Source organism: Trachypithecus francoisi, unplaced genomic scaffold, assembly GCF_009764315.1.
Source record: "Trachypithecus francoisi isolate TF-2019V2 unplaced genomic scaffold, Tfra_2.0 Lachesis_group17, whole genome shotgun sequence".
NCBI classification, from domain to species: domain Eukaryota; kingdom Metazoa; phylum Chordata; class Mammalia; order Primates; family Cercopithecidae; genus Trachypithecus; species Trachypithecus francoisi.
Window position 1 is genome coordinate 97,319,725 of NW_022681462.1, and position 18,373 is coordinate 97,338,097.

General features: G+C 36.5%; 1 protein-coding gene across 6 annotated transcripts in view; it reads left to right on the forward strand.

The window, feature by feature from the left end:
* ROCK2 (Rho associated coiled-coil containing protein kinase 2) overlaps positions 1 to 18,373 on the forward strand; it is a 169,950-nt gene that overhangs the window by 49,500 nt on the left and 102,077 nt on the right. For all 6 annotated transcript variants that reach the window (XM_033176550.1, XM_033176544.1, XM_033176545.1 and 3 more), the window contains exons 2-3: positions 10,222 to 10,303; positions 11,326 to 11,426. In XM_033176550.1, the coding sequence (XP_033032441.1) occupies positions 11,361 to 11,426 (66 nt within the window). In that variant the 5' untranslated portion in view covers positions 10,222 to 10,303; positions 11,326 to 11,360. The remainder of the gene's footprint in view (positions 1 to 10,221; positions 10,304 to 11,325; positions 11,427 to 18,373) is intronic.

The window sequence follows — 18,373 nt, forward strand, 5'->3', positions numbered from 1 at the left end:
GAAATAGAAATTTTAAATAGACGGAGAGACCTCCGTTGTTCTTGGATGGGAAAAAAATGTTAGTTTTTCTCAAATTAATCTATTAATCCCTGTTAAGATACCAGTTCAGAGAAGAGAGAAAGAAAAAACACAACATATGACTTGTAGGAGACAGCGAATAGTGAAATGCATTGGGATTTAAAATAGCATCTGTTTCAGTAGAGATATGGAGCTATAGATAAGAAATGAGTAATTTTTTTAAAAGTCTAAATGTATTAAGACTGTCTTCTGTAATACCTTAGATCTTGTTTACTTAGATTTGCTTTATTTTATTATGAGTTATTTAATACAAAATTTCACCACCAGAAATTTAAGAAACGAATAAAACCATATAATTTCATCATGGTATGATAGTTATTGTGTTTGTTGCTTTCCATTCAAAAATTTCATATACAGATTTCCCATGAGTAGAATTATCATACATTTAATTTTTATTCTGCACTTTTTAAACATTAATTTTTTAAAAATACTAACTCCCACCTAGTCTTTGTAACCATTATTTTTAATGATTGCTTAATATAACTTTAACAAGCTTTAGTAAAATTTACTTAGTTTTTCTGTTCCAGATTTTTAGGTTGTTTTGAGTTTCTTGCTATTATAAATAATGTTGCTCCAAGCACTTTTGTGTTATATCTAATCTTTCCCAGATTTTAACTGGCTTAAATAAAATGTTAAGCTGTATAAACTTAAAATAAGATTGAAAATTACTTGGGAGTGAAAGAGCTTTTAAAATTGATTAAAACATGAGTACACTCATAACAAAAGGAGTTAAAGTGACTAGTACCTAACCTTTGTTTCATTTGGTATCACAATCTTTTCACTAGTTGTCACACTAGCCCTGAGACTTAGATGTTGTATTGCATAGATGTCAAAATGAGGTTTAAAGGAGTAAAATAGTTTTCTTTATGGAACACATTATGTTAGTGATGGAACTGTTTTTGGTTCTGTTAGTATAAAAAATGTGCTAATAGGTTTAGATGTTAAAGTTAAAAAACCTTCCAGCTCTCCATATCCTAAATTACATGATCTTTAAATGCATAGTGTGTATTTAGGTGATACTGAAAATAGTGGCAATAATAGCTAACATTTATTGAGTGATTGATATTGTTTGGAGATGAAGCAGAAATTTAACTTCACAATTGTAGAAAAATGATTTTCTATATTTAGGTTCTTAGGGGTGGAAACCATATAGACAAACTTCTTGTTAGAAAATGAAAAAGAAGGTTCTATTTATTTGACAATTGACTAGAAACAGGTGTGGAAGACTGTTTCTTGTCATTAAGTGTGAATATGACCAAATTGTTTTACTTTCTAATAAACAAAACTTTGTTTGTTGTATCTTTTCAAAATTTAAAAAATACTGGAATAGCTGTATATTCAGAGTGGCTTAGATATCTGTCTACTTAACTATATATCCACAAATATATTACAGACAAATGTTGCTTTGTAATTTAGTTGGCCATTGTCATCTCCAGCGTTCTGATCTTGGCTCACTGCAAGCTCCGCCTCTTGGGCTCAAGTGATTGTCCTGCCTGGGCCTTCCAAGTAGCTGGGATTACAGGCGTGTGCCACCTTGCCTGGCTAATCTTTGTATTTTTAGTAGAGACGGGGTTTCACCATGTTGGCCAGGCAGGTGTCAAACTCCTGACCTCAGGTGATCCACCCGCCTCGGCCTCCCAAATTGTTGGGATTACAGGCGTGAGCCACCGTGCCAGGCCTTCTCTTAAGATAATCTGGTCTTCCCTGGAGTGTCTGTAATGGAGCACTATATAAACAGATCCTGCCACCAGTGTATTTAGAGTACGGCTGCTGAACGATATTATGAAGATCAAAATATTGAAGCCATATAATTATTCTGTGTACCATGAGCACCAAATAGGAAAACTAATAAAACATAAAACCAGCAGGCCTTTTGGGGGTATTTTTCTTGTATGTATGTGTTATATCCTGGATGAGATTTTTTTTTTTTTGCCCTAAAGTCTATGTATGATATTTAACTGTACAAGTTACAAATATGGAAAATACTTTTTAAAAAGTCTGACTTGCCTACAACCAGAATAACAACTCTAATTTTATCTGGCCAGTTGAATACCAATATTAAATTAAGAATAGGATTCAGACCGATGATGCATTACTTTTTCTAATATTTTATAATAGAGAGTTGTTTAAATTGCCTGTTTTCTGTTTTATAGGGAGTTTCAGGTAACACTGTATGTAATTTTTGAGGAGAAAAACTTTTTTTAATAAAGGAAGAGATAAAATTGTTGATTTATAAACCATAAGAAATCTAGTAATACAGGCTGGGCGCAGTGGCTCACACCTGTAATCCTAGCACTTTGGGAGGCCGAGGCTGGTGGATCACCTGAGTTCAGGAGTTCAAGACCAACCTGGGCAACATGATGAAACCCCATCTCTACTAAAAATGCGAAAAAGTAGCCGAGCATAGTGGCGTGCGCCTGTAGTCCCAGCTCCTCTGGAGGCTGAGGCACAAGAATCACTTGAGGTAGAGGAGGAGGTGGAGGTGGAGGTTGCGGTGAGCTGACATCATGCCACTGCACTCCAGCCTGGGCAACAGAGCAAGGCTCCATCTCAGAAAAAATAGTGATACAAGTATAATTTGATCTTAATTTTATTCATGTGTTTCTAAACAATGTATTACCTTATGTATTACATAAATAAAATAATAAAACAGTGTATAACATTATGAATGTAATTTGATTCATATCTTACCGTCAACAATATTTTAGAAGAAAAAAATTAGAATTTAATTTTAAAAATACCAGTAATTGCTGAAAGCAGCATTGGGCCCAATACCAACCCTACTGTTTCTTAGCTGTGCCGTTCTGGGAAATGGTTTAAGTTCTCCAAGCCAAATTTCCTCAACTAAAAAATATGGTGATATTAAGACCATATAATTAACACCATATAATTCCACCATATAATTAATACCATATGATTCCACAGTCTGCTAGGAAAATTAAATAAGGAGATGTTATACAAAGTGTTTGGCATTATGTCTATCCAAGTACTCTGCAAATAGCAGCTGCTTTATTATCAGCACAGCAGCACTATCACCATTAGAACAATTACCAACTTTACATTTAATTCTAAGACTTTGATCAAATCAATAATGTTATTTTTTGCACATTCTTTCTTCTTCTTCTTTTTTTTTTATATGGGAGTCTCACTCCGTCACCCAGGCCAGATGCAGTGGTGCGATCTCGGCTCACTGCAAGCCCCACCTCCCGGGTTCACGCCATGCTCCTGCCTCAGCCTTCCGAGTAGCTGGGACTACAGGTGCCTGCCACCACGCCTGGCTAATTTTTTGTGTTTTTAATAGAGATGGAGTTTCACTGTGTTAGCCAGGATGGTCTGGATCTCCTCACCTCTTGATCCCCCCGTCTCGGCCTCCCAAAGTGCTGGGATTACAAGTGTGAGTCATCGTGCCCGGCCCGCACATTCTTTTAAAATCAATATGCTATCGTTAATGCCTCTCTCATTGTAAAGGTTCGTTCTCTTTTTAGGACCAGGGCTGAGGTTAGAGTGAAGCCATTCAGGCACTTGGAACAAAATTTAAGGGAGAACCCTAAAAAACCACAGTAATCAAGATATTTTAATGTAGTATTTAAAAAATTAATGCAAAGACATTATGAACAGAATATCAAACTCAAAATTTTGAAGAAAGGCGAAATCAGGAAGAGTACTCTGCCAAGCCATATTGGCATGTGAGGCAAAAAGGAAAAATTAATAATACGGGTCCTGTCTTGCCATGCTGAGCCATGTTGGAGCCTCAGGCTCAAGGAAAAGTCATAAAAACATTCTTATTGCTCCTGCCTTTGCTCTAGGAAAGTGTCTTTCCTTATGTCAGGATTTCCTTTAACTATTTAAATAGCCAATTTTTAAAGAACTGCTCACCATAATGATTTTATAGGCGATGAGCTCTTTCATACAAATGAGTGCCCTAGAAATTAGGTGAAATTACTTGTGTAGGGTCACACAATTTTATCTTTTCCTGTATCAAAGTTTCTCTCCTCAAAGTTACTGCTAACCTCTGAGTTGCTAAATTCTCAGTCCTCAATTAAGTTGCCACTAAATGGCAGAACCGTGATGGTATAACCCAGGTTTCTTAACTTCTAGATTTCCTTTACTTTATTATCTCTTTATAAAACACATCTGTGTATTTGTTGGCTCATTACCCTGAGACTGGGTGATTTATAAAGAAAAGAGGTTTAATTGACTCACAGTTCCCTAGGCTGTACAGGAAGCATGACTGGGGAGGCCTCAGGAAACTTATAATCATGACAGAAAGCAAAGGGAAGCAGGCATAGAGGGGAGAAGGGGGAGGTGCTACACACTTTTAAACCGGATCTCATGAGTACTCCCTCACTATCATGAGAACAGGGAAAAGTCTGCCCCTGTGATCCAGTCCACCAAGCCCCTCCTCCAACACTGGGGATTACAACTTGACATGAGATTTGGGCAGGGACACAACAATCCAAACCATATCAACTATTTTAGTTACATATTTGTGTTTGGAGTTGAAATAGCAAACAGAGGAAATGCGTTACAAATTCACTTAAATAACATTTCCTGGTCACTAATCTGTACAGCAGATACACAGAAACATGCTTCCTATGCTCTGTAACCAACTGTTTCTTTGGTTGTCTTGACTTTAAAACATGTTTGTTCTTTAGTATTCTTTTAGAGGAATAACTTTACTAGTTTATTAAGTTTATTATTTTATTAACTTTAAGTTCAATATTGTTTATAAGAGCATCATAAAATTTTAATTCTGTTACATATAAGCTATTTTGGCTTGGGCACATTGTTTAACCTCTTTAAGCTTCAGTTTCTGTGCCTACTAATGTAGATATGACACTAGTATTAACTTATATGCTGTGAGGAATAAAATGTTAAGTGCATGTATAGTGCTTTGCACAATGCATGGTGCAAAGTAATTAAGAAAGTTCCCTTGGTTAATACAACTGTATTAACCTGTATAAAGTTTTTGGTAAGTAGGCTGTAAAGAATAAGATACATAATTTATGGTCATGCTGAATGCTAGGTATTATTTACAGTCTATGAGTGTGAATTTTTTTTTTTTTTTAATACAGTATTTAAAATAGTAGTACTAAGAAAGTGGTGAACAGTGATTTGGAAGTAGTAAACTTGTAATCCAAATAGCCCTTAGAAAAGTTACTGCTAACCTCTGAGTTGCTAAATTCACAGTCCTCAATTAGGTTGACTTACCAGTCAGATTAACTATCATTAGTCTTATCGTTTGTCTATCATTCTCTCCCTCTTCCTGCACTCTTCATCTGGCTTCTAAGATACCATGATGGTCTTGATTTTCCTCCTCAAAGAAATAGTTGTTCCTTTCAAGTCGCCTCTTGTCCCTTGTCTCTTAATATTGATGTATCCCAGGACTCTGTCCTTGATTCTTTTCTGTTTATCTATAATCACTCCTCTGGTGATCTTATCCAGTTTTATAGCTTTAAATACTACGCATGTGCTCACAACTCATAAATGTATAAAATTTTCAGCTAAAGGATAATTTGTGCCTCATTTAGCAATTGGAATTCCTAAGAGGGTGTCTCCATCATTTTGCTTATCGATTTAGACTTTCCAGGTTGGTAAAGTATTTCCAATCTCTTTTTATTTTTATTTTTTGAAGCATTTTGTTTGGATATTTAACAACATTTAGTGTTTTTGTTTTTTGAGATGGAGTCTTGCTCTGTTGCTTAGGCTGGAGTGCAGTGGCGCGATCTCTGCTCACTGCAACCTCCGCCCCCCCGGGTTCAAGCGGTTCTCCTGCCTCAGCCTCTTCAGTAGCTGGGATCTCAGGCTTGTGCCACCACGCTTGGCTAATTTTTGTATTTTTGGTAGAGACAGGATTTCACTGTGTTAGCCAGGATGGTCTCGAACTCCTGGCCCTAGGTGCTCTGCCCACCTTGGCCTCCCAAAGTGCTGGGATTACAGGCATGAGCCACTGCACCTGGCCAACAACAAGATACTAAGAAGCAGTGTATAGTGAAAGTGAAATCAAGTTCAATACTTCATTTCTTGACAATTGAAGTATAAAAGGGCTCTGTGTTCAGGAAAAGTTAGAAAAATAGACCATTTTATGTATATATATATTCCCCCCATAATAATTATAGTAGGGGAAACTGGGTGTTGACTTACACTTTTTTTTTTTTCAAAAATATAGTAGGATAACACATTTTTCTCCCTGCCTTTCTCATGCTTTTTGCATATAGACAACCTAAGTTAGTTTTTGCATTGGAGCTAATTCACATTTCTCAGCTGGTAACCTTAGAGATGTAAGTGGGCTACCTGTGGGCATAGTCCAAGGCTTGATTGAAAGCTGTGTCTGGCCGGGCGCGGTGGCTCAAGCCTGTAATCCCAGCACTTTGGGAGGCCGAGACGGGTGGATCACGAGGTCAGGAGATCGAGACCATCCTGGCTAACACGGTGAAACCCCGTCTCTACTAAAAATAAAAAAAACTAGCCGGGCGAGGTGGCGGCGCCTGTAGTCCCAGCTACTCCGGAGGCTGAGGCGGGAGAATGGCGTGAACCCGGGAGGCGGAGCTTGCAGTGAGCTGAGATCCGGCCACAGCACTCCAGCCTGGGTGACAGAGCGAGACTCCGTCTCAAAAAAAAAAAGAAAAAGAAAGCTGTGTCTGACCTATCTGGTTATGCAGATTCATATGAAACTTGGGCAATAAGATATTGCTGTTTTTCCCTCCAGTGTCTTATTTTAGGAGTGGGGATTTTCACCCCGGGTACTGGTTTTCTAGTAATCAGTCTGGTTTTAATTCCTCACCTCATTTAGGCCCTTTTAATTATCAGTCGTTGATCTTGCTGCTTTCTGATCTGAAATCCAATAGACCTCTGTGACTTTTAGGTCATACCCATTGCTTGGCATTTTTCTTTCTGGTCTTTGAATATTTTGTTATTGGCGGTAGTGTTTTGTTTAGTCTCAGTGGGGCTATCATTTTCAAATGTTCTCTTGTCATTTCTATATAGTTGGAAACAGGCAGATAGTTTTCTTCATTGCTGTAAAATTTTGGTTGTAGTCTTTTCCTGAATTTATTTGTATTTCTTTTTAACATTTTTTAAATCTCAGTTTTAGTATCATTTTTTAAAAAATGAGATGGGGTCTTGCTATGTTGCCCAGGCTGCTCTTGAACTCCTGGGCTCAAGCAATTCTCCCACTTCAGCCTCTCGAGTAGCTGGGATTACAGGGGTGTGCCACACTGTGTCTGGTTTAGTGTCACTTAAAGAAAATAATCACAGTTGAAATCACTGACACTTTTAAAAAAAAAAAACTTATGAAGGTTTATTTGAAAACTGCATAATAAGGAAGTTCACAGACATAGGGCTTTCAATCAAGTCCTGAGCTAACTCAGCTTGCCCAGTGACTGGATCTCAGTATTAATTTCATATACATAAAACACTAGTATCTGAAAACAATTCAAAATTTTTTTCTTAAAAGGCGATACTAAATAGAATAAATTTTGATTGTAAAAATTATAAACATAAAGGCCTCAAGTAAGAATGTAAGTTTATAGATGTATATATTATCAACCTACATTAAAGTATCATAGTATCATTAAAAACTGATGCTACATAAAAATAAATTAATAGTGCCTAATAGTGGTAGTATTTGGTCTTGTTAAAATGGTTTTAAAAACAAGATGGTTGAGTTGAGCAAATATGTTCAAAATGCTGAAAAAGCTCTCTGACTCTACACTACTGGGGAATGTTATGGGAAAATATTTATAAACTTTCCAGATTATTTAATCTTCACATAATCCCATCGCTTGGAGAGAACTTTTGGGGAAGATGGGGGGAAGCAACGTTACTTTATTAATGTCAAGTTGTAGTGTTGCTTCAAAGAAAGGCTTCTCTTGTCTTATGTGTAAATGGAGATTTTAATGCAGAGTTGCTTTTATTTCAGTATGAAGTGTTAATATTCCATTTGTTTGAAAAGTCTCTGAGGAAGATTTACTGTTGCAATAGAAGCTATTGCCTTGTCAATTTAAATTTTTCTTCCCGTGGAGGTAAATGGAGGCATGGAAGAATGCTTTCCAAATGAATATACTTTTCTTTGATTTGAAATTGTAATACAGAGTATAAATCTAGATACATCTAAAATATAAATGATTCAGATTTTACATATTTAACTTATTGAAATATCAAAATTATACTAATAAAGATACATTGATTTGGTACTTAAAAATAGTTTAATATACTCAAGTGTTAGAATCCTTGAAAAGTAGTCCAGCTGTTTTGGAGGAGTGTGTGTGCGTGTGTGTTATGTTGTTTATGTGTATGAGTATGGGAGGGTATGTCTTAATGTGTGAATTTAACAATCCCAGCTTACCTGGAAGTTGGATTTTTAAAAATGTATTTTTTTCTTTTAGTTGAAGAGAATCAAGATTGCTTTGTATCTGTATTAGATTATCAGTGGGATATAAATCATTATGTTATTAAAAATGTTAATAGTTTACTCTTAACACCTTTGTCCCTTTCTGTTATTAAATAATATTTTCATAAAGTGTTAACATTTTTTAGTGAATGAAAATTAAAAATATGAACTATAACCGAGTGGTAAGCATAGTATATACAGTTATTCTAGAATTAGTAGATTACTTTTCTAAAGAAAAAACTTTTTTCAGAGACAAGGTCTCACTATGTTGCACATGTTGGTCTCAAACTCCTGGGCTCAAATGATCCTCCCGCTTCAGCCTCCCAAGTAGCTGGGATTACAGGTGTGTGTTGCCACGCCCACCTGGATTACCTTTCTAAATTTTGTGTGTAATTTTCCCCATATTTTCCCCCTATCCAAGTCCCCTAAAGGTTTCTTTGTATTGTTGTTACGCTTTCTGCAATCCTCTAGCTTCCTTGTTTACCCTCCCAGGCTCCCATTGTTTCTTTTAGCAGCGTGTCAGTCTGATCATTGAGACTAGAAGGGTGAGTTAAATCTGTTGGACCGCCTAAGATTTAGGTTGTATGCTGCTACTGTCATTTCCTGACAGCGTGACCCTGAGGAAATCAAAGTAATGTAATTTCTCTGTGCCTTAATTTGTTTCTTCATCTTTAAATTGAGGATGTTTCCTCTACCTTCCACAGAGTTACTTGGTGTTGAAACAATGTATGTGATAGTGTTTTAGAAATCCTGCTACCTTCACAAGCATTTCCATTGAGTAATTTGAGACTTAGTTTCTTTCTGGTGAGTTTTTTCACCTCCACCATTATATGTATATAGTTTTTTTTCTGTTTTTATTATAAATTCAATGCATGTTCATTGTAGAAAATATGGGAAATACAGAAACGTAAAGAAAAAATAGAAATCCAGACAATGCATCATCCTGTTGTTGTTGTTGTTTTTGGAGGAAATTTAGTTTTGAGACTGAGCTCCCAGAGGGTAAGGATGGTGTCATTTATTTTTGGATTTTATCTTCTTAATCTGCACTAGGCACAACATTAATGCAGGTTTAATAACAGGGAACTTAGTGTAGCTGTATTTCTTAAAGTCAAAACCTGATGAAATTTGGCCATTCAGGCCGGGCGCGGTGGCTCAAGCCTGTAATCCCAGCACTTTGGGAGGCCGAGACGGGCGGATCACGAGGTCAGGAGATCGAGACCATCCTGGCTAACACTGTGAAACCCCGTCTCTACTAAAAAATACAAAAAACTAGCCGGGCGAGGTGGCGGGCGCCTGTAGTCCCAGCTACTCGGGAGGCTGAGGCAGGAGAATGGCGTGAACCCAGGAGGCGGAGCTTGCAGTGAGCTGAGATCTGGCCACTGCACTCCAGCCCCGGCGACAGAGTGAGACTCTGTCTCAAAAAAAAAAAAAAAAAAAAAAGAAATTTGGCCATTTGAAGAGAGAAAAGGAGACATCTGACTAGCAAAAGTAATAATAGATACATGTTTTGAAATGACATTTTTCTATTGGCTGAAAGAACACACGAAAACATGATAGGGTCAGTCCTAATTTTCTCTGACAGAGATTAGGAAACCTGTTAAAGCCGTTGGATATGGAACTAATGGACACTATCATATCAAAGTAGGTTGGCATTTTTCTGGTGAAAATGACATAAAATTAAAAGACTTTTTTTTTTAATGAATGCTTGAAAATTGTAAAAACTATCTTTTCCTCTTTTTATTTCTTAACAGGATGGCTTAAATTCCTTGGTCCTTGATTTAGATTTTCCTGCTTTGAGAAAAAACAAGAACATAGATAATTTCTTAAATAGATGTAAGTATGTTTAAGCTTCATATTTGATCTTATAACTGTACTTTTGATAAGAGATTTGTTTGGTTATTAGCCTATAAATTTATTGATTTAATCAACTTATTTATTAAACTTAAGTCTTTTGTTTACCATTTGATTTATTCAAAAATTGTTACTTTTATTTTTAAAGCAATTGCAAAACCAAATTACAATATGCAAAGCAGATAAAGTTCTAAATTGTGAAATACATTACTAAGACTAGCTATTTTAGGACAGGCTATTTATAGCAGTTCAAAGAGAAGTTTTAAATTAATATTTATAATTCCAAGACTTAATATTACCCAGAGAATTAATAAGCTTTATGCTTCTGTAATTGTGGACATTTCAGACTAGTTAATAATAAATAATGTGATAACTATTATTACCATATGTGTTTGGTAACCCTTAATATTTGCCAGTATTAATGTTGCAATGCAGAAGTAAATGAAATTGAATTCCAAGAATAAGAAATTCTCAAAACAATTAATATATACTTTGTATCATCACAGTAAGCGCTTTACTTTGAAATTGACAGAGACTGAGGTATTTTCCCAATTAAACAATCTTATCTATAGTTACTATATATATAGTATGATTACCACTTTTCAGAGACGTAGGCCATCAAAATTCATTACTAAGATTAGCCTTGCAAGTAATTTCATGGCAACTTTCTGCCATGATTCAGAGTGCACACCAGGATTGCTTGGGTCATCACTGTGTCAGCTATCATCTAACTTGCTAAGCAACAGTATCAGAAACAGAATAGCTGTAACTGTTACTTTTTGGCAGTCAGTGGTGTTCATTTATATGTGTTAATAAACCTTAGAGAGTTTTGGTTCTTTAAGGTTAACGTATATCTTAGATTTTTAACTAACAGCCTTTAAAAACTGGCAAGTTTAGCTAAAAACTGTCTTTTCTTGAAACAAAAATATATTTATAAATATGTTGATTATTTAAAAATATTTATAAATATGATTGATATAAGTATGGTGATCTTTTTATGGTAGATGAGAAAATTGTGAAAAAAATCAGAGGTCTACAGATGAAGGCAGAAGACTATGATGTTGTAAAAGTTATTGGAAGAGGTGCTTTTGGTGAAGTGCAGTTGGTAAGAGAGTATTTGTTTTGTTCTTATTGTTCTTTATGACATCATGGTTTTGTGGTGCATTATCAATAGCAGCTGAGTAGATCTAATTTCTATGCCCACCCATGCCAGAAGGTGGCTTCATGATCTTGGTCAGTGTCCTCATCTATAAAAGGAAGCCTTTGTTGTCTACTCTGGGTCTCTTCCAGCTCTGAAACACAATGTAGAAAATAAGGCCGATATAGCTTCACATGTGATCTGCCTAGCAGTTAATATTCCACCAGAACTGTTGTATTTTTATTTAGAATGTTCAGATTAAAAACATCTGCTTAAGGAACTGAGATTTATTTAGATATATAAGAAACCCAACAGATAATTTTTAATAACTGAAATTAAATCTGAAATTTATTTTCGCAGGCCAAAGTGGTACCAATTGCAAATATTATGAATGTTGACAGTAACCATTACCTTTATATTATTAGCTTAGGAACTCTTCCTAATCTCGTATTCCTGTTTTCATCACCTGACTATTTGAAACTCCTCTATTATTGTCCTTATAGTTAAATTAGAGTCAAATTCTCTTCACGCTACAGCGTTTACCCCTCTTGATGGAGCACTGAGAAAAGTAGTGATCATTATAAGCCAGCATGGATTTTGTTAAGAACAAGTCATGATAGACCTTTTTCTTTTCTTTCATTGCTTCTTTCTTTGGGTTTTTTTGTTTGTTTGTTTTTGTTCTTTTTTGAGACAGGGTCTTGCTTTGTCACTGAGGCTGGAGTGCAGTGGCACAATCTTGGCTCACTGCAGCCTTGACTTCTCGAGCTCAAGCAGTCTTCCTACCTCAGCCCTCCAAGTAGCTGGGACTACAAGCGTGTGCCACCACACCCGGCTCATTTTTTGTATTTTTTGTAGAGATGGGGTTTCACCATGTTGCCGAGGCTGATCTTGAATTTCTGGACTCAAGGGAACTACCTGCTCGGCCTCCCAGAGTGCAGGGAGTACAAGCATGAGACACCTCACTGGGCCTTTCTTTGATAGGTTTATTGGACTTTTAGATCAGGGTAGTGCAATTTATGTAATATATATCCATAAGAAGAATATTATTCTTTTGAATATCTGACACTTGAGGATAATATGATGAAATAGCACGGTAATAACTGTATGGGTAGGCAAGCTTTATAACTAATGTACTAGTTTTATTCTAAGGAGGCTGGTGAAAGCATGGGTGGTACATGGGACAGAGACCTCCAAGAAATGTTTCAGGGTCCCTCTTCTCCTATTAAACATTTTTTCTTTTTGACACGGAGTTTCACTCTTGTTGCCCAGGCTGGAGTGCAATGGCATGATCTTGGCTCACCGCAGCCTCCTCCTCCCGGGTTCAGGCAATTCTCCTGCCTCAGCCTTCCGAGTAGTTGGGATTACAGGCATGCATCACCACGCCTGGCTAATTTTGTATTTTCAGTAGAGACGGGGTTTCTCCATATTGGTCAGGCTGGTCTTGAACTCCTGACCTCAGGTGATCCGCCCACCTCAGTCTCCCAAAATGCAGGGATTACAGGCATGAGCCACTGTGCCCGGCCTCCTATTAAACATTTTAATGACTTGTATGGGAGCAATGGTGGCATGTTGAATAATTTTGCAAATGAGTTAAACCTGAAGTATAATGAGGATGATTTTAGGTGATGAGCCAAAATCCAGAAATCATCAATGGGAAAGATCATTGGCCAGACAGAAGTGAAATTGAACGAGAATATAGTACTTGAATGTGAAGAACACAGGAAATAGTTACTTAACAGTACTGTCTGAATTAAATAACCACTTTCCTTGAATTGTAACCAGGCAAGAGTAATTAGTGATCAGACTACCTAAAGTAGTAAAGAAATTTGGGACTGCTTTAATATAATTTCTAAATTGATAAAAATTGATGGAGCATACCTGTAATATTTTATTTATTCTAGATGCCCTGTTGCCCTGTTTTTTTTTTTTCTTTTTTTAAAAAAAGACTTTAGTTTTTTAAGAGCAGTTTTAGATTCATAGTAAAACAGAGAGGGAAGGTATAGAGATGTCCCATATACCCCTTGCCCCAGCATGTGCAGAGGCACTTCCATTGTCAGCATCCCTCATTAGAGTACATTTGTTACAACTGATGCTTACATTGACACTTCATAATCACCCATTGTCATAGTTTACATTAGGGCTTGCTCATGGTGGTGTACATCCTGTAGGTTTGGCCAAGTGTACAATGGTATATGCCCATCATTATACTATGATACATAGTATTTTCATTGCCCCAAAAATCCTCTGTGCTGTGCCTATTCATCTCCCAGCCCCAAGTCTCTGGTAGTCACTCTTTTTACTGTTTTCATAGTTTTGTCTTTTGCAGAATGTTATGTAATTGGAATCATACATGCAACCTTTTCAGATTGTCATCTTTCACTGAGTAATATGCATTTAAGGTTTCTCCATGTCTGGTTGTGATCCTTTAGATTATTAGTTTTTACTAAACAATATTCTATTGTCTGGCTGTACCAAAGTTTATCCATTCACATACTGAAGGACATACTGGTTGCCTCCAGGTTTTGGCAGTTATGAGTAAAGCACTATAAACATCCATATGCAGGTTTTTGTGTAGACATAGATTTTCAGTTCATTTCGTTAAATACCAAGGATCTTGATTGCTGGATCACAGGATAAGAGTGTATTTGGTTTTCTAAAAAACTGCCAAACTGTCTTCTTAAGTGGTTGTACCAGTTTGCATTCCTACCAGCAGTGAATGAGGATTCTTCTTGCTTCACATCCTCATTGGCGTTTGGTGTTGTCAGTGTTATAACTGACAAAAAACAGGTGTTTTGGTTATTTGATTAGGTGTTTAATGGTATCTCCTTATTAATTTGACATTTCCCTGATGACATATGATGTGGAACATCTTTTCATATACTTATTTGCTGTCTGTATATCTTCTTTTTTTCTTTTCTTTTTTTGAGGCGGAGTCTCTGTCGCCAGGCTGGAGTGCAGTGATGCTATCTAGGCTTACTGCAACCTCTGCCTTCTGAGTTCAAGTGATTCTTCCTGCCTCAGCCTCCCAAGTAGCTGGGATTACAGGCGCCTGCCACTATGCCCAGCTATTTTTTGTATTTTTGTAGAGACGGGGTTTTGCCATGCAAGCCAGGCTGGTCTCAAACTCCTGACCTCAGGCGATCCACCCACCTCGGCCTCCTAAAGTGCTGGGATTATAGGCGTGAGCCACCAGGCCTGGCCTGTATATCTTCTTTGATGACGTGTCTGTTCAGGTCTTTGGCGCATTTTTTGATTGGGTTTTTTTTATTATTGAGTTTTGAGAGTTCTTTGTATAAGAAATTCTTTTGGATAATAGACCTTTATCAGATGTGTCTTTTTCAAATATTTTCCCCCAGTCTTTGGTTTTTCTTCCATCCTCATGACATTGTCTTTTGAGTAGTAGAAAATTTGAATTTTAGTGAAGTTCAGGTTATCAGTTATTTCTTGGGTTATCTCTTTGGTGCTATATATAAAAAACCATTGCTCTAATCAATATAATTTAGGTTTTCTCCTATGCTGTCCTCTAGAAGATATAAGGTCTGGTGTTGATTCTTTTTTTTTTTTTTTTTTTTTTTTTGCATGTAGATGTTCAGTTATTCCAACAACATTTGTTCAATCCATTGTATTGCCTCTGCTCCTTTGTCAAAGATCGGCTGACTATATTTATGTGGGTCTATTTCTGGGCTCTCTGTTCTGTTTCATTGATCTATTTGTCTTTTCTTTTACCAATATCACACTGTCTTGATTACTGTAGCTTTATAGTAAGTCTAGACATTGGATAGTGTCATTCCTCCCATTTTGTTCTTCCTTACTTATTTTTAATTATTATTTTTTGAGGCAGCATCTTCCTCTGTTACGCAGGCTGGAGTGCAGGGGTGTGATCTTGGCTCACTGCAACTTCTGCTTCCTGGGCCCAGGTGATCCTGCTGTCCCAGCCTCCTGAGTAGCTCGGACTACAAGTGTGTGCCACCACTCCTGGCTAATTTTTGTATTTTTAGTAAAGTTGTGGTTTTGCTGTGTTGCCCTGGCTGGTCTCAAACTCCTGGGCTCAAGTGATCTGCCTACTTTGGCTTCCCAAAGTGTTGTGATTACAGGTGTGAGCCACTGCACCTGACTGTTCTTCTTTAATGTTTTGTTGGCTATTCTGGTTCTTTTGCTTCTCCATACAAACTTTAGAATCAGTTTGGCAATATCCACGAAATAATTTTCTGGGATTTTTTTTTGTGATTGGATTGAAAATATGTATTTGAAGAACTGATATCTTGACAACATTGAGTCTTCATATCCAAAAACATGGACTGTCTCTCCATTTGCTTAGTTCTTTAATTTCTGTCATCAGAGTTTTGTAGTTTTCCTCCTATAGATTTCCTCCTATAGATATGTAGTTAGATGTATGCCTATTTTATTTTTTTAGGTGCTTTAATGTAAATGGCATTGTGTTTTTAATTTCAAATTCCACTTTTTCATTGCTCATATACAGGAATTTAATTTCGTATACATTGCTCATATACAGAATTTAATTTCAAATTCCACTTTTTCATTGCTCATCTACAGGAAAGCAGTGAACTTTTGTGTATTAACCTTTTATCTTGCAACTTGGTATAATGACTTGTTCCAGGAAATTTTCGAATCCTCTACATAAATGATCACATGGATCCTTCCCAATCTGTATACCCTTTACTTCCTTTTCCTGTGTTATTGCATTACCTCGGACTTTCAGTACAATAATGGAGAGGATTGGTGAGAGGAAATGTCCTTGCTTTTGTTCTTGATCTTAATGGGAAAGCTAGTTTCTTACCAGTAAATATGAAGTGAGCTGTAGATTTAATTTATTTAATAACAGTAAGTCTGTTTCTTCTTTTATGAGTTTGGGCATATTATGTCTTTGAAGGAATTGATCCATTTCATCTAAATTATTAAATTTGTGAGCATGGAGTTATCATTCATTCATTCGTTGAGACAAGTTCTTGCTCTGTGGCCCCGGCTTGAGTGCAGTGGTGCTATCTCAGCTCACTGCAATCTCTGCCTCCCGGTCTCAAGTGATCCTCCCACCCCAGCCTCCTAGTAGCTGAGACTACAGGTGTGCACCACCATGAATGGGTAAATTTTTTTTTTTTTTCTGTAGAAATGGGGTTTCACCATGTTGCCCAGGCTGGTCTAGAACTCCTGAACTAAGGTGATCCACCCGCCTAGGCCTCCCAGAGTGCTGGGATTTCAGGCGTGAGTCACTGCACCTGGACCCTTATTATTCTTATTAATGTCTGTGGAATCCTTAGTGCTTTTCCCTCGTTCATTTCTGATATTGGCAGTTTTTATTCTCTCTCTTTCTTCTAGCCAACCTGGCTAGAGGCTTATCAATCTTACTGGTCTTTTCAAAGATCCAGCTTTTAGTTTCATTGATTTTTCTGTATTTCTTGTTTTCTGTTTCCTTGGTTTCTGCTCCAATTTTTATTATTTATTTTCTTTTGCTTACTAGGAATTTAATTTGTTTCTTCTGTTTCTGGTTTCCTAAGTTGGAAACTCAGATTATTGATTTTAGATATATGCATTAAGCACTGCTTTCACTGTATCCCACCAATTTTGAAAAGTTTTGTTTTTATTTTCATTTACTTCAAAATATATTTTAATTTCTCATGAGATTTCTTCTTTGACCCAAGAGTTATTTAGAAATATGTTGTTTAATCTCGACATGTTTTGGAATTTTCTAGTTATCTTTCTGTTACTGATTTCTGGTTTCAATTCATAGTGATCTGAGAGTAGACACAGTATGATTTCTATTTGAAGTTTGTTACGGTGTGTTTCAGGGCCCAGAATGTGATTTATCTTGGTGAACGTTCCATGAGAGTTTGAGAAAAATGTGTATTCTGCTGTTGTTCGATGAAGTAGTCTGTAGATGTCAGTTATATCCACTTGATTGATGGTATTGTTGAGTTCAACTAGATTCTTAACTGGTCTTCTGCCTGCTGGATCTGTCCATTTCTGATAGAGCAATGTCAAAGTCTCCAATTATGTTAGTGAATTTATCTCTTTCTTTTAGCTGTTCTGTCAGCTTTTGCCTCATGTAATTTGATACTCTGTTGATAGACACATAACACATTGATGATTGTTATGTCTTCTTGGAGAATTGATCCTTTTAATCAGTATGTAATGCCCTTTTTTATCCCTGGTAACTTTCCTTGCTTTAAAATTTGCTCATCTGAAGTTAATACAGCTACTTCTCCTTTCTTTTGATTAGTGTTATGGTATATATTTTTTTCCATCCATCTACTTTTCATCTATATGTGTCTTTATATTTAATGTGAGTTTCTTGTAAACAAAATATAGTTGGGTCTTTTTTCTTGATTCGCTCAATCTCTGTTTTTAAATTGGTCCATTTAGACTTCTGACATTCAAAGTGATTGTTGATATAGTTGAATTAATATTACCCTATTTGTTGTTGTTTTCATTTGTTGCCTATATTCTTGTTCCTATTTTTGTCTTCCATTCTTTTTCTGTCTTTTGTGGTTTTAATTGATCATTTAATGTGATTTCATTTTCTCTCCTTTCTTAGCAGATTGTTTATACTTTTTTTATTTTTTGCTTTTTTTTAGTGTTTGTATACTTTTTTTTTTTTTTGCTTTTTTTTTAGTGTTTGCCCTAGAGTTTTAAATATTTATTTACATTTCTGAGAAAATTAAAAATGAAACCACCGGCCGGGCACAGTGGCTAATGCCTATAATCCCATCATTTTGAGAGGCCAAGGCGGGTGGATCACCTGAGGTCAGGAATTCGAGACCAAGCTGGCCAACATGGTGAAACCACATCTCTACTAAAAATGCAAAAAATTAGCCAGGCGTGGTGGTAGGCGCCTGCAATCCCAGCTACTTGGGAGGCTGAGGTGGGAGAATCGCTTGAACCCAGGAGGCAGAGGTTGC